This window comes from Halichoerus grypus, chromosome 15 (genome assembly GCF_964656455.1).
Source record: "Halichoerus grypus chromosome 15, mHalGry1.hap1.1, whole genome shotgun sequence".
Taxonomy (NCBI): domain Eukaryota; kingdom Metazoa; phylum Chordata; class Mammalia; order Carnivora; family Phocidae; genus Halichoerus; species Halichoerus grypus.
Window position 1 is genome coordinate 52866407 of NC_135726.1, and position 16072 is coordinate 52882478.

Consider the following 16072-nt stretch of genomic DNA (forward strand, 5'->3'; position numbering starts at 1 on the left):
TATTACGCAAGAAAATGACAAAATTATTGTAATAATGATAAATGATATCATACCATAATGGTAAAAGGTCAAGCCATCAAGAAAATATGGCAATTATATAAACATAATGCACCTAAAACGGAGTCCCTAAATACATAAAGCAACAAATGACAGAAGGATAAAATGAACAATTAAAAAAAAATAGTTGGAGGGGCGCTTGGGTGGCACAGTCCGTTGAGCAAATGACTCTTGGTTTCAGCTCAGGTGGTGATCTTGGGGCTGTGGGGTCGAGCCCTGAGTTGGCCTCCATGCTCGATGTGGAGTGTGCTTGGGACTCTCTCTCCCTCTCCTTCTGCCCCCTCCATGCATGCATGTGCGCACTCTCTCTCTCAAATAAATAAATCTTTAAAAAAAAAATACTTGTAAATTTAAATACTTTCAATAATGCATAGGACAACTAGGCAGAAGATCAACAGGAAGTCTAATACTTGAACTAACTACACATAGCAGATATCTACAGTATATTCCATCCACCATCAGGAGAATACATTCTTCTCAATTACACATGGAACATTCTCCAGGACAGAACATATTCTAGCCCATAAATATGCTTCAAAAAATGTAAAAGCACTGAACTAATACAAAGTATGTTCTCTGGCTACAATAGAATTAAATTAAAAATCAACTTAAAAAAGGCAATTTGGAAAATTCACAAAGGTGGAAATTAAACGACACACTCCTTAATAATCACTGTATCAAAAAAGAAATCAGGGGCACCTAGCTGGGGTCAGTTAGTTAAGTGTCTGCCTTCGGCTCAGGTCATGATCTCAGTGATGTGGGATCGAACCCCGAATCGGGCTCCCTGCTCAGCAGTGAGACTGCTTCTCCCTCTCCCTCTGCCCCTCCCCACCCCCACTCGTGCTCGCTCACTCTCTCTCAAATAAATAAAATCTTTAAAAAAAGAAAGAACAAAGAAATCAGAACATACTCTGAGATAAATGAAAATAAGAATATAACATATTGAAACTTGTAAAATGCAGCTAAAGGGGTGCCCTGAGAGAAATCTATAGCTGTAAACGTCTGTATTAAAAAAGAAGAAAGGGCGCCTGGGTGGCTCAGTCGTTGAGCGTCTGCCTTCGGCTCAGGTCATGATCCCAGGGTCCTGGGATCGGGCCCCGCGTCGGGCTCCCTGCTCAGTGGGAAGCCTGCTTCTCCCTCTCCCTCTCCCCCTGTTTGTGTTCCCTTTCTTGCTGTGTCTCTGTCAAATAAATAAAATCTTAAAAAAAAAGGAAGAAAAATCTCAAATCATTTATGGTCAATTGGCTTTCCACCGGGTGCCAGGCCAATTCAAAAGGAAAGGAACAGTATTTTCAATAAATGGTGCGGGAACAGTGGATATCCACATGCAAAAGAATGAATTTGGACTCCCACCCTACACAATATATAAAAGTTAAAATGGATCAGACATGAATTTAAGACTTAAAATGATACAACTCTTACAAGAAAACACAGACATACATCTTCATGACTTCCGCTCAGGCAAAACCTTAGATACAACACCGAAAGCACAAGTGACAAAAAATGAATTGGATTTCATCGAAATTAAAAACTTTAGTCCTGTAAACAAGACCACAAATAAAATGAAAAGACCATGCCCAAAATGGGAGAGAATTTGCAAGCCGTATATCTGATAAAGGGCTTAATTCCAGAATATATAAGAAACTTTTACAACTGAGTAATAAAAAGATAACAACTCAATTAAAAAAATGGGAGAAGGATCTGAAAAGATTACAAATAGACAGTAAGTACACGGAAAGATGCTCAGTCTCAACAGCCATCAGGGAAATGCAGATTGAAACCACTGTACACATACTAGGATGGTTATGTAAGAAGAAAGATCACAAGTGTTGACAGGGATGTGGAGAAGCTGAAACTTTCATACGACACTGGTGGGAATTTAAAATGGGTCCATCACTTTGGAAATGGTCTGGTAGCTCTTTAAGTGGTTAAACATAGAGCTACCCTATGACCCAGCAATTGCCCTCCTGGGAATATACACGAGAGAAATGAAAATATATGTCCAACAAAAATCCGTACACGGATGTTCATGAGCAGCATTGTTCACAGTAGCCAAAAGACAGAAATGACCCAAATGCTCACCAACTGATGCATGGACAGATAAAATGTGCTATGTCCAGACCATGAAATATTATTGGGCCATAAAGAGGCATGAAGCCGTGGCATATACTATCACGTGGTGAACATGGATGCTAAGTGAATAAACTAAACACAAAACGTCACCCACTGTAGGATTCCAATTATACAAAATGACTAGAATGGGCAGATCCATAGAAAAAGCAGATTAGCGGTTGCTCAGGGCTGGGGAGATGGGGGCAATGGGGTGTGCGTAACTGCATGGATACGGTGCTTCCTCCGGGGGTGACAAAAATGGCCTAAAATTAGGGGCGCCTGGGTGGCTCAGTCGTTAAGTGTCTGCCTTCGGCTCGGGTCATGATCCCAGGGTCCTGGGATCGAGTCCACATCGGGCTCCCTGCTCCGCGGGAAGCCTGCTTCTCCCTCTCCTACTCCTCCTGCTTGTGTTCCCTCTCTCGCTGTGTCTCTGTCTGTCAAATAAATCAATAAAATCTTAAAAAAAAAAATGGCCTAAAATTAGATGGTGTGATGGGCGCACAACCCTGTGAACATACTAAAGAAATACCGTGTACTTTAAATGGGTGATTCATATGGTTTATGAATTCTATTCCGGCGAAACTGTTAAAAATTACTCAAAGGGCAGGCAGAAGGGTGGGCAGGCTGAACAGTCTCTGCATTTTCTTTCTGGCTGTAAAACTCCAAGCACCTGGAAGGCTGCCGGTCCCAGAGGTTGCTGGGATACCTCCGAACAGCAGCGGGACTCACACACCAGGCACAGCCACGGGCCGGAGAGAATGTCTGGCCCCCGTGCGGCAGGAGAGAGTGGATCTGGCCCCCGGCAGGCCCGCCACACGCGGAGCAGAGACCATAATGATGCCCAGCGTCACTCACCGAGCATGTTGCTGATGAGTTTGTCGGGACCAGCATGAGCAGAGGTGGAACAGAGCGTGTTGAAGTACAGTCCCGAGCCCTCCCGGATGGGGCTGAGCATCGGGGGCGGCGTATAAGGAGAGCACTGGAACAATCCCTTGAGGAGGCGGTCCACGAGGAACACTGGAGACCGCAGACAGCTCTGGTGGCATCCTCCCAGGCCTGGCTCCCCAGATGAAGAGGGTGGAGGAGGGGCGAGCAATGCCTTGGGTTGGGGGCGCTTCTTCCGCTTCCTATGCTGGCTGCTCTCCTTGCTGTCTCTCTCTTCCCCGTCTTTCTCTTGTCCCTGGGAAAGAAAAGAGTTCAGGACTCAGGGGATCACCTGAGGCCACCCGCCACACAGCTCAGTCTTCAGGACAGCAGGAGAGTGGGAAAAGAGGACGGACTCCGGAGACAGAGGGACACACGACTGCAACCCGGCACATCCATGCCTGGGGCCCTCAGAAGAGGGAGCCGAGCAGGGCCCCCGCGCCCGAGCCGGACCCAGATCCTAAGTAAGCCGCTGGAGCCCTCCCATGCACCCGTGCCCTCAAGGAGAGGCCTTGACTCAGGGAAAGGTGGGAACAGGTGAGGCCAGTTTCAGCTGTTAAACTGCCTGGTCCCAAGAGAGTGGGGGCCAGACACCGCCACAGCACGACCAAAGGAGAACCAGCGACAGGTCCTGAGACGAGCGAAGGCATCCGTGCACCTCGTCCCCAAGTCCAGCACGGGCTTGTCCGGCGAGATCCTCTGGTACGGCCTGAAGGGACTGGTCACTTGAACTTGCAACTCTCTCACCTCCATGCAATCGCCCCTCCTCTCTGCCAGTCTCACTCCTCCTCTCCTCCAGGTCTCAGCTCCCACACCGTCTCCTCCAGGAAGATGCCCCTGACCTCCTCAGGCGGAATCCCTGGTGCCCCTCAGGATGCCCTCAGCTCTCTCTGCTCCCCCTCACAGCCCGGCGCACACTGGGGCACCACTGTCTGGGGACAGGTCTACTGACCACTGGACCGGCAGGCGCGGGGGCACGGTCACCAGGGTCCGCAGCGCCGCCACCACAGACAGGCGCCGAGGACGCTCCGAGCGTGTTAACGACTGAATGAGCGCGCTCCCCGAGACTCAGCTATTTTTCTGACGTTTGGTCTGGGCTCCCCCCGCCCCCCGCAGCTTCCGCCAGCAGGTGGGGGAAGCAGCAGGAAGGAAGCAGCCTGACCCGCACCCACCTTGGCGGAGCTCCCAGCGGGTCGGTTCCCTGGAACTACAGGCACAGGGATCCCCAAAGAGGCTGCAGCCGGGTTGTCCAAGGACTTCTTAGCTCCTGGGGGACTCTGCCCGTCCCCCTCTGGCCTCAGCACCTGTCTTAATGGCTTGCAAAACTCCGTGCCAAACACCTAAATGCAGAGAATCGATGGCTTTTTAAGATTAACGGGCGGGCAAGAGGGGAAGAGCTGCTCCAGCCTGCAGTGCCGGCCCCCCGCCCCCACCCCCGGGAGCAGCACAGCCCTGACTCCTGGTCCCTTGCCCACGCTTCCCCCAGCGGGACATCTCCGTCCTGAGATAAATGACATCCCGTCACCTAATCCCTGAAAGCCTGCCAGAAACCCTGCAAGCACAGAGCCGACTGCACGCGCCCCTTCACCTGCTGCTCCTGCTTCCCTCGAGGTGACGGCCACTGGTCACTGTGGAAACACATGTGACTGCTCAGCCCTTTCTCTGTATAAAACATCTGGCTGCAATTCTTGCAGACATAAGTGCTCCTTGGCTCTGCCCAGTCTGCAGGGCCCCCATTTTGCTGGTTACTGTGGGGAAACATGGCAGGAGGGAAGAACGGGAGAATGGAACTTTGTCCCCATCACTAATTTCTCTGTTTTTGTTTGTTTGTTTTTAAGTCTGATCCACTGACAACTCTTGATGAACCCTAAGAAGTGGAGAGAGAATACCCCAATTCTTCATGGCCGGGTGCATACCTCTTCAGGACTGAAGCATCCAGAACTCGGTGACCCAGGCCCAGCACATGAAAGCCACCAGAGGAATCAGAGGGGCTGAGCACCCCCGGGCTGGGCAGGGTATGGCTTCTGAACTTACCATCCACCTGCCACATTCTCCTCCTTCAGCGGATGGGGGAGCCGGTAGATATTTCCACCCTGAAGATGAAAATACATCTGAGCCAACATATTGGAAAGGAGGCATGCAAGAGCTACAACTGTAAGACTCTGAGAAGAAAGCATAGGTGTAATTCTTCGTGACCTTGGAGGAGGCACTGGGGCCTTGGATGACACTGAAACGAAAAGACAGAACTGACAAATTTGACTTCATTAAAACTCAGAACTGCTGTGCTTTAAAGGACACCATCAAGAAAGTGAGAAGATGAGCCCCGGAATGGGAGAAAATCACTGCAAGTCACATACCTGACAAGGGAGTTGTATTCATAATACATAAAGAACTCCTATACAGCTCAGTAATAAAAAGTCCAATCAGCCAACTTAAAAACGGGCAAAGGATCTGAAAGACACTTAACCCAAGAGGATTTACAAATGGCCACTAAGCACATGAAAAGATGCTCAGCACCATCAGCCACCAGGGCAATGCAAATCAAAGCACGGCGATGTGATACCACATCACACCCACGAAGGTGGCTGGGATAACAAGCCTGGAGAGCAAGCAGTGTTGGTGAGGATTTGGAGAGGCTGGAGCCCTCCTGTATTGTGGGTGGGGACGTTAAATGGTGTGGCTGCTTTGGAAAAGTCTCACAGTCCCTCAGATGGTTAAACATAGAGTTGCCATATGACCCAGGAATGCCCCACTCCAGTATTTCCCAAGAGAAATGGAAACCTATGTCCACACAGAACCTTGTACACGAACGTTCACAGCAGTACTATTCACACTGGCTGAGAAATGAGAACAACTCAAATGCCCGTCAACTGATGAACAGACTAACGAAATGTGACACTACCATACAGTGGAACATTGCTCAGCCATAAAAAGGAGCAAAGCACTGACAGGTGCCACAATGTGGACGAACCTTGAAAACACCACACTAAGTGTAAGAAGCCAGACTACGGAACGCCATGTGGTGTATGATTTCAATTATATGGAATGTCCAGAAGGGGCAAATCCATCGACACAGAAGGTAGATTCATGGTTGCCGGGGGCCAGGAGGGCTGGAGAGATTGGGGCCGACAACTAAGGGTGTGGGACTTCTTTTTTGGGGTGATGAAAATGTTCTGGCAAAGAGTGGTAACAGATGCATAACCTTGTGAATATACTGAACGCCACTGGAGGGTACACTTTAAAATGGTGAATTAAATGATATGTGCTGTTAAAAAAAAAAAAAGAGGCAGCTGTGGGGTGAGGGGAAGGGTGCTGGACCTCGGGCCGTGGTAAGGAAGAGTGGCCCACCTCTCCGCGCCCAGACCCGGTGCCAACCACAAGGACTGAGCTACTACCATTCGGCAGATGCCGGCCGGCGTCGGGACCGTGACTCCCACCAGGTGAGAGACGGCATCACACGCAGAAATATTTCCGAGGCGAGATCTCTACCTTTATATCCTCTGAAGAATTTAAGGAGGCCAATCCAAAAGGAAGTGAAAGGCAAAAAGCAAGTAAGCTGGAAAAGCTTCGGGGAGAAAACGTCTCTGACAACTCTAAAGACCTCATTCTCAGCTCTTTCAGGGGGTGGGGGTGACAGGAGGAACCACAATCTCTACGAACCTTCCTTCCGGCCTATCTAAACCTGTCCCGGAGGAGCCCCTGAGATGAAACACAATGCCTGCCCAACCAATAAAGGTGGGAGCAAGTCACGAATGAGACTCCGGCCCGGAGCACCAGCAGGTGTCGGGTCTCGTGAGGGAGAGCCCAGGTACCTGGATTCTGTTGAATATGGTCAGCTTGGACTTGGAGTCCTGGGGAGGCTCTGCCGGAGGCCCGGCCGACGAGAAGGAGGCCATGGCTACCTGGCTCGGGGAGGCCGTGCAGCACATATCCATTTTCACCTTCTCCTTCCGGAAGCCCGAGAAGCGCTGGGACCTGAGGTTGCCTGAGAAGAGCCTGTAGCCTCCGCCCCTGGCGCAGGCCTGGCTCTTTTCACCTTTTGTGGCCCCCAGTGCTGTGTCATTCTCTGCTTGGGCCTGCTTCCCTGGGAGCTGGGCTCCGAGGGGCTCCTCCCCACCTAACTGGGTCTGCCGTGGGCCCCTGGGGGAGAAGATGTCACCCAGGTCCAAGGTCCCTTTTGTGGATCTCAGCTGCTTGGCCAGAGAAGAGATGTCTGGATTGCCGGGAGGGTCCAAGGATGAGGCCGTGAGGGACGGCGGAGTGGTGGCCACTTTGGGTCCTCCCTTCGAGTCCCGTCTGGTGCTGGCTGGGGAGGCCTCCCGGGGGAAAGTGGGCGTGATTTTCCTCCTGCGGGCTGGGGACCCCTCTGGCTCCGGGTTTCTGGGGCCAGCATGGAGAGAGTCAACAGGGGGTGCCGGCGGCGGGGGCTGCTGTGGCCAGGGCCCCGGCAGTGGCTTCAGGGCGGCCTGCTTGCCCTCAGGCCCGGGAAGCTGGGAGAAGATCCGCTGGGACTTGGCGATCATCTGGAACACCTGCATCTGCTCGTGGCTCACCAGAGACTCCTGGGACTTCAGGAAGAGCTGCCGGAAGAGCGGCGTGGCATCGGACGGGAGCCCGCTCGGCTTTTGGGCATCCTGGAGGCCCGGCTCCCCAGGGTTTTGCCATGAGAAAGAGTCGCAGTCAAACTTGCTTTTCTTGGAAACCCAGGAGTCGTCTTCCCTGCCGGCATATCGGGAGTCACCGGAGGCCTCCCCAGGTGCCTTCAGGAGCGTGGCAGGGAAGAGCAACGTGTCCTCCAGACTGGTGGTACCCGAGCTGGGCGGGGGCTCTCCTGCGGGGGACGTGCTGCTGGGCCCCGGGCCTGACTCGCAGCCCTCCTGGGACGGCACTGACGGGGCCTTGTGGACCATGAACACGTTGTTCCCTTTGCTCTTGGGGCAGCTGGGCAGGTTCTGGAGCCACTGGAAGTTGTGGCTGGCTGGCTGGGAACTGGCAGGGACCGTCTGGCCTCGGAACAGAGGCAGGCAGGCAGGCAGGGGGCCACCCTCGGGCCAGCCCTCCAGGGTGGGCGGCAGCGGGAGCACAGGGGGCTCGGACTCGGCTGAGTCGGTGCCGCCGTTCTCCACAGCTCTCGAGTGGACGGCCGTGAACATGGCAGCGGCAGGCTCCTTCCTTGGGGGACGAGGCTCCTCGGGAACGTCCGTGCCCAGGTTTCCGGGGGCTGCCGGGATGCCTGCTGGGGTGCAGGAGGAGGGCCCGGAAGAGGGTGCGCAGGGACAGGCCGCGTTCCTCCCCTCCCCGCCGTCTGAGGGCCCTGCGGCTGCTGGGACAGAGGAAGGAATCTTCTGGTGGACGATGCTGCTCACGATGCAGCGCAGGAGGTCTCGGTTGGGCAAGAGGGAGCCGGGGGACCTGGCTTCCGGGGGCACCAGGGATCGCGGGCCAGTGGGCGTGGGCTGGCCGGCCGCCTCGTGAGCGTGAGGGGAGTCCCCGCAGGCCTCCTCGTCCGGGGGGGCCTCCTTCAGGATGCACAGGCCGTGCTGCACCTCGTAGTGGCGGCGCAGGGAGCGGTAGTCACAGTAGCTCTTGCTGCAGCCCTGTTCGATGCACACGAACGGCTTGGTCTTCTGGTGGGTGAGCATGTGCCCAGTCCTGGAGCCACACGGGAGGAGCAAGTCAGCAGGTACCTGGGCCGCTGCTCGCCGCGGGACCCCAAGTGGGTCCCCAAGGGGCAGTGGTGCATCCATGTCACCAGTCAGAAGCTACACTCGCCCCCCCCCATGAGGAAAGACCCAAGTGGCCCCTCCGATGGCCAGGGCAACACAAAGGGTTTTCCTCTCCCTAACCTTTCAGCAAACCCCTTATCGGAGGGGGAAAAAAAAATCAAAGAAAGGCAGACTGGCGTTCCCCAAAGTGAGTTCCCAAGGAACACCAGTCCTCCAGAGTTGCTCCCTGAGGACATGGGCTCAGCTGGCAAGGAAGTTTTGAAAAAAACACTCTTTGCTCCTTGGAGGTTCAGAGTAGCAAATTTAAGAGCCACACAGTACACAGACGTCTCTCTCACCTCCCATGTCTCTCAAACTTACTTGCCCGCAGAACCATCTATTCAAATAGCCCCTTTTAGCATCCCTGAGGACCAATGTTCTGCAGGATACACTCGAGATACTTACTGGATGGAGCACGACCCTTCCCTTAGCCAAAGAGTCTTTGCCTTCCCATACCACTCCTCTAAGGACACACCTACCTGGAACCTACCCCTGGGGAAAAAAAATTTACAGATGCCCCATCAGTAAAAACTTTCTAGCAAACAGCCAAATGTGCCTCCTGTAATTTCTGCAATTATAAACGAATACGAATATGTACCACGTTTACGTCATACTTCCAGCTATGTTAACATATCGTAGGCATAAACAAATGAGTAAATCCCGCTCTAAGGTTCCCAACAGTCCTACCCTGGCCAGTCTAATCCCCATGGCACATGGGGTTATCTCCAGTAAATAATACAGCCCTCCCCCCAAAGCCCTTCTGAGGGGAGCTGCAGAGGAGGAGTCGGGAGACCCAGTTTCTAGTTAGAAGCATCATAAAAATGCAAGGTCTTGCCATCTCCCACTGGCAAGTGTCTGGGTTTGAAAAAAAGTCTGCCTTTCCAGCCTCACTAGCAAGAAAAGCTCATCATTTCCAAGATACTGAGAACAAAGGGAATTCTGGCTCCTAACTCTTACAATAGGCTTTATTTTTTTAAATCAAGAATTTTGTTTTTTTAAAAAAAAAAATAAAAGGAGTTTAAAAAATACGTTAATGCTCCAATGCCAGGCATTTCAGAATCTCTCAGGCCCCCTGAGTTATTCCCACACACACTCCTCATGAGATGCAGATCCGTCCTCCTCGGACACCTGCCGGGGACTCCGAACATTTCTCTATAAAGTTAGCCCAATTCCCTGCATGACAAAATTGCCTTGGGAGTGAGCCCTTGTGTGTCTTGAAACCCTCAAGGGTCCCGCCTGCAATCGAAGCGGCGGTTTCCTCCCTGGTGTGAACGTGGGGGCCGGGCAGAGGGACCTGTCCCCAGCAGAGCGAGCCCCACGGCTCAGAGGGCTGGCAGTGTGAGAAGAACGGAGTGGGCGTCCGCGCACAGCTCACAGCCATCTGGGGAGGAGGGGACCCCTGCCGAGGGCAAGCTGGGTGGCCTGGCGGGGGGTGTGAGGGAGATCCAGGAGCAGCACGCCCATTCCCCCCCAGCCCCCTAACCACACTCCTACATACAGGTGGTCCTGGCGCTTGAAGGCCTTGCTGCAAATCTTGCAGACGTGCTTCCTCTCCTGGCTGTGTGTCAGGTAGTGCTTGCTAAGGGAGCTGGCGCTGCTGAACACCTTCCCACAGAGGCTGCAGTCCAGAAGCGGGTTCTGGGGGGAAGCATGCTGCCGCTTTCCTTTCCTGGCGCTCCCACAGGTGGCCCTGCCTCCTTCGTCAGCCTCCTTAGGTACCTTGAGGGCGCCGAGCCCCAGGTCTAAACAGAGGGAGAGAGCACAGGTTGGGGACATCAGAGGGCACGGCCGAAGCACTCAGCGGGTCTCAGGGCTACAGCCCGCTGGGGCAGAGGGGCCAGGTCCACGCCCTCCAACTCCAGCGGCTTTGCGTACAGAGAAAAGGGGGAGGGGGAGAAGGGACCCCAGTCAGGCCAGCCCCGTGGGATGGCCCTTGGAGGGACGGTCTGGGACAAGGTGACCACTGTGGGCCAGGCTTTATGGCTAGACCATCCATGGCGCTCTCAGAAGGCCAAGCCAGAAAAATAGAATCCAAGACCTTAGCAAAGTACAAATCCTTCCTTGCAGCCAACCCCACTTCTGGGATGTTAAAGGAATAAATATAGATTTGTACAAAGAGGTAGCTGGTAAAGCAGTTAACAGTAGCACTGCGTTTCCTGTTAGAAACAACCTAGCATCTGACAAAAGGGCACGCAAGGGACCACAGGACGCTTTCAATGGTTTAGGGCACAGCATTTAAGATAAAACCGTGGGAAAATATCTGACGACATGAACGGATATTCACGCCACGCTACTCAGTGAGAAAACAACAATCTGTTACAAAACAGAAAAAGACAAAACAATTTGAATAGAAAACAAGCTGAGAAAATGGCATAGACTGGGAGGATTATGGGCCACTTCTATTTTCCTCTTCTCGTGTATCTGAATGTGTTTCCGTGTTTTCTGTATCCCTTGGGGTAAAATGATAAAAGGTATGTTACAAACCATTCACCTGGGGACCCGGGGAAGGGACAGGGAATGCTCAGGCGGGAGAGGAGCGGGGTTGTCAAGCATCTCAAGGGCCAGTGTGTGGGGAGGATACCGCCCGCTTCTGTCTTGCTCCAAGGGACAGAGATTAGGTTTGGTTTCATCCGACTAAAGAGAAGCGGATTTCAAATCACTGGACACACAGGGCCCATGGATGCAAGGACGCTGTGGGCTCCTGCTGTCCCCAGCGCCTGGAATTCCCTCCGGGCACTCGTGGTCACTCCACAATCGTCTGGTGGACAGACCAACTGTGGAAATATTCCTGCTCTTTAGATTGGTCTTCAAGATGGTTGGGACCACCTCATGAGATGGCAAGTTTAGAAACTGCCACTTCTCTTGGGTGCTGCGGGGGGGCGGGGGGGGGGGAGGCAGGAGTGAGCACAGCAGGTGCAGCGTGAGAGACACCGCAGGAAGGAGCCTGGACTGGAGTCTCCCAACTCTGTCCGGCCGTGGGCCGTCTGTCTCTCAATGTGCCTGCTCTCCTCTTCGTGTACGAAATTACTGTGGCAAGTGGTCGACTGATCCCAACAGTTTAAATGCGGAATAAGAGGACTCCCGTCAGAGAAGTCCTCAGTCCTGCTAAGCTACTTTAAAAATGCTCATTAAAGCAACTATTAAACCGGAAAACAAAACGTTGTTCCAAAAAATTGGCAAGGACACTGAAAATCAGGCAGGGTCACTGGCCAAGGAAGCTGCCGGATCTTCACAGAACGCAGAGTTAGGAGAGTGTTATAAAACGGTGTACGTTCTCTGACAGGCAAACCTACTTGGTTTTTTTTGTTTTTTTAAGATTTTATTTATTTATTTGACAGAGAGAGACACAGCGAGAGAGGGAACACAAGCAGGGGGAGTGGGAGAGGGAGAAGCAGGCTTCCCGCGGAGCAGGGAGCCCGATGCGGGGCTCGATCCCAGAACCCTGGGATCATGACCTGAGCTGAAGGCAGACGCTTAACGACTGAGCCACCCAGGTGCCCCAGGCAAACCTACTTGGAGGAATACATTCAAAGAACTCATCTGAAAGGAAGCTCGACATGTAAAAAGTTGTTCACAGAAACACGAACACTCTAACGAGCAGGAATATGGTCAAACAGCATGATGGAGGATGGAGTAGTTTATGATGACAAGGGAATACCTCACATAAAAAAGCAAATATGCTCATTTGAAAAACCTCAAACCACATCACACACTTAATGCACCTGTTTTTCTGAGTGCCTTAACTCGTGTTTTCCAAAATCTACGTGCAGGAGCCAGGCTGGGGAGTTTTCCTGATGTGACTTTTCTCTGTTTGCTAAGTTTTCTTTAATAACCGTGTATTACTTTCCTAATTAAGAAAATGAATACAAGTGTATGCATTTATATCAGCCTGAACTTAAGTCGGAGAAGTATAAGGAGTTAGAACTTGATAATGTACAGTGGACTCTTTATAAGGTAAAAAAAGAATTCAAGTTTAAAACACACCAGGGAAAGCTGAACTAGATTAAGGATCTGTAACACATTTTGCAGGGAAGGACACAGACCCCCATGAAAACCTGGCAAAAGCTACAGTTTCTTCGCCCAGCAAAATGCGCACATATTCACACTACCAGCGTTCTTCAGGTGGTTTCTGTGGCCGGGGTTGAGGACCCTAATTCTTGTACCTCCCACAGGCCTGGCCCCATGCCTACAACACTGCACATGTCCCACGATTCTAAGATTTCATATCAGCCATCGTTCCAACACGGTAACAAGGCTGAGCCCTTGTCTACTGCATCTTGTATGGAGAGGGGGCTTCAGGAGTTTCTCATTGTAGCAAGTCTTCAGGACATTTCCTGAGCTGCTTATCCCAACTGACATTAACACCTGCTCTGCAGAGCCATCGCGGGCGTGGCCTTCTGTGCAGGTGGTGTGAACCTAACTATCAAAGAGCTCTAGCTCAGTTAACCCAACTAAGCAACTTATCCATGAAAAGAGTTAGCAAAAATCGAATTTGGGGCACCTGGGTGGCTCAGTCGGTTGAGCGTCCGACTCTTGATTTGCACTCGGGTCATGATCTTGGGGTTGTGAAACTGAGCCCTGAGTTGGGCTCTGTGCCCCAGTGGGGAGTCTGCTTGAGATTCTCCCTCTCCCTCTGCCCCTCCCCCCCTCAAATAAATAAATAAATCTTTTAAACAATTTAAAAATCGGGATTTATCTTGTAGGGGAAGCCTGAAAGCAAACCAAAAACCAAATGAAAATTGCACCAAGGCCTTTAACTATCCCATCAGTCCTCCTTTTGCTCCTCCACTGTTGGAGAGAGAGACTTAGAACTGAATTGATGGACGGTTTGGGATGAACCCCACCGATTCTGATGGAAATAAGCACTATCTGTCCCGTGCTCTGCAGTCCATGCGATGCTTTTACATTCCTCTCTTCTCTTGCTTCTTACTGCTGTTACTCTGGGGGGAAGCAGAGTGAGCACTCTCATCCCCCCACTTCACGGATAAAGACAGCGAGGCTGGGGAAGGTTAGCCAACCAAGTGACAGACAGGATCCCAGGTCACTCTGCAAACATGAAAAGGTCCTCTGAGATGTAATCAGTAGGAAAATCTCCCGTGAACTCAAAGATCTGCCCACACCACACACAAGATCAGGACATCCACAAATGGCCCAGTTTCTCAACATTATTCCTTAGGATCAGTGTTCTGTTTCCTTGACTAGGAAGTTGGAAACAATTCCCTAGTTAAAAAAGAAAGTGTCCCCTGTTCCCTATTCACCTGTGGAAGATAAAAATTTTCCTATCCAATCCCCGAGCCGGCCACAGGAGCTTTCACACAGCCCTCTGGGCCCTCGGACCCAGGTGGACAGCCTCACCTTGTAAGGAAGCCTGGGATTCCGGGTCTGCATACTCCTCCAGCAGCTTCACGGAGTCACTGTCCTTCCCTGAGTACAGGGACAGTGTGTCTAAGTTGTCCTCCAGTGCCTCGCTGGCCATGTTGGGTGTTGGGAGGCTGGGGTCTAGGTCCAAACCACTCAGGCCAGCGTAGAGCAGGTCTCGTGTGCTGGGACCCAGATCCCGGTTGAGGGTGTCGCTGCAATTGAGTCCCTGGCTCTCGGAAAATGAAGGGAGATGCATCTCTGGAGGGAGGGCACCCTCGTCCCCGAGGCTGTACTGGTCCATGGCTCTCCACTGCCAGGTCTTGGCCAAGAGCTACTCTCCAGACAAGCAAGGCCGTGTAAGGAGTCAGGGAGGAAAAGCTCTTGGTGCTGTCTAATTCCTGAAAATGAATGAGGAGGAATCAAAATTATGAGATGGCAATACAGCGTGGTGGATGGAGCGTGGACTTGGAATTCAAACAGACCTGTGTTTGGGTCTGTTCTCTGCCACTTAACAGTCATGTGAACTTGGGCAAGTCACTTAAGCTCCACGAGCCCCAGTTTCCTCATCTGTAAACTGGGCATAAGAGTACCTCCATCATAAGGTTGTTGTAAGGAATAAATGAAAGGAATTCCGGCAACGTGGTGGACAGAACTGACCTCTTTCTCCAGCTATAAACACAGAGAAATACGACAAAAGATAATTTTTAATACACAGCTGAGCTCAGGAGACAGGCAAAACCCCATGTGCCAGCAACAATGAGAAAACGCAAAGGCAACTCCGAGGCGTTGGCTCAAGTCGGCCAGAGGGGAAAGTCAGACTCAGATACTGAGCCTGTGGTCCAACACGGCGGCAACTAGCCATACGGGGCTGTGAAGCACTTGACACATGACTGGCCCAAACTGAGACATGCCATAAGTCTAACCTGCACACTGATTTTGGAAGACTTAGTACCAAAAAAAAAAAAAAAAAGTAACTTTAGTATGTTTTTATATTATTACATGTTGAAATGATAATATTTTGGATACAGTGGGTGAAATATGTGATTAAAATGAATTTCATCTTCCTCTTTTTAGTTTTTCAAGGTGGCTCCTAAAAACCTTTAAATTATATATATATGGTTCATATTATATTCCTATTAAAGAGCATTACCCCGGAGGCTGGGACCCAAGGTCATAACAGACCTGGGAGAAAAGGAAACAGGGCCCTGAGCTTGCAGGAAGTGGAGATCTGGGACCTTGGAAGAGCCAGGCCATCCATGGGAAAACTAAACAATCAAAAAGAAAAACTGTGCACACGGGGTGCCCGGGTGGCTCAGCGGGTTAAGTGTCTGCTTTCAGCTCAGGTCATGATCCCAGGGTCCTGGGATCGAGCTCTGTATCAGGCACTCTGCTCAGCGTGGAGTCTGTTTCTCCCTCTCAAATAAATAAAATCTTAAAAAAGAAAAGAGGAAAAACTCTGCACACAAGCCTAGAGAAGTACCCCAAGAGTTAGGAAGAAAACAGGGCAATGAGAGACAACAAAACCTAGCATGAGAAAAGAGTAAGTCAGCTCAGGGCAAGAACAAACAAACAAGTGAAACTTGCATGAAGACATTTAAATTAAAAGCTCACTTGGAAGGGCTAAGCAGCAGAAGAAACAGTGCTGAAGAGAGAAATAATGAACTGGCAGAGCAATCTGAGGAAATCCCCCCAGAATTCAGCAGAGAGAGAGAAAGGAATGGAAAATATGAAGCTGAGACAGTACAAATGGAGAAGTAAATGCAAAAGACTAACACCGTCCAATAGGGGTTTCCCCCTAAAAGAGGAGAGAATACAGAAGACACATCTTTTTTTTTTTTTTTAAGATTTTATAT

The 16072-nt window shown here is 51.3% G+C and overlaps 1 protein-coding gene and 1 long non-coding RNA gene across 2 annotated transcripts in view; both read right to left on the reverse strand.

Annotated features, from left to right (window-relative positions):
* The window catches only part of ZNF541 (zinc finger protein 541), a 32869-nt gene extending 18327 nt beyond the window's left edge, over positions 1-14542 (reverse strand). The window contains exons 1-7 of the mRNA XM_036114082.2: positions 14214-14542; positions 10357-10600; positions 6906-8745; positions 5128-5186; positions 4682-4841; positions 4266-4433; positions 3025-3349 (exon numbers count right to left, since the gene is read on the reverse strand). Of these exons, the coding sequence (XP_035969975.1) occupies positions 3025-3349; positions 4266-4433; positions 4682-4841; positions 5128-5186; positions 6906-8745; positions 10357-10600; positions 14214-14520 (3103 nt within the window). The 5' untranslated portion in view covers positions 14521-14542. The remainder of the gene's footprint in view (positions 1-3024; positions 3350-4265; positions 4434-4681; positions 4842-5127; positions 5187-6905; positions 8746-10356; positions 10601-14213) is intronic.
* The window catches only part of LOC144380225 (uncharacterized), a 168511-nt gene that overhangs the window by 97171 nt on the left and 55268 nt on the right, over positions 1-16072 (reverse strand). The window lies entirely within an intron of this gene.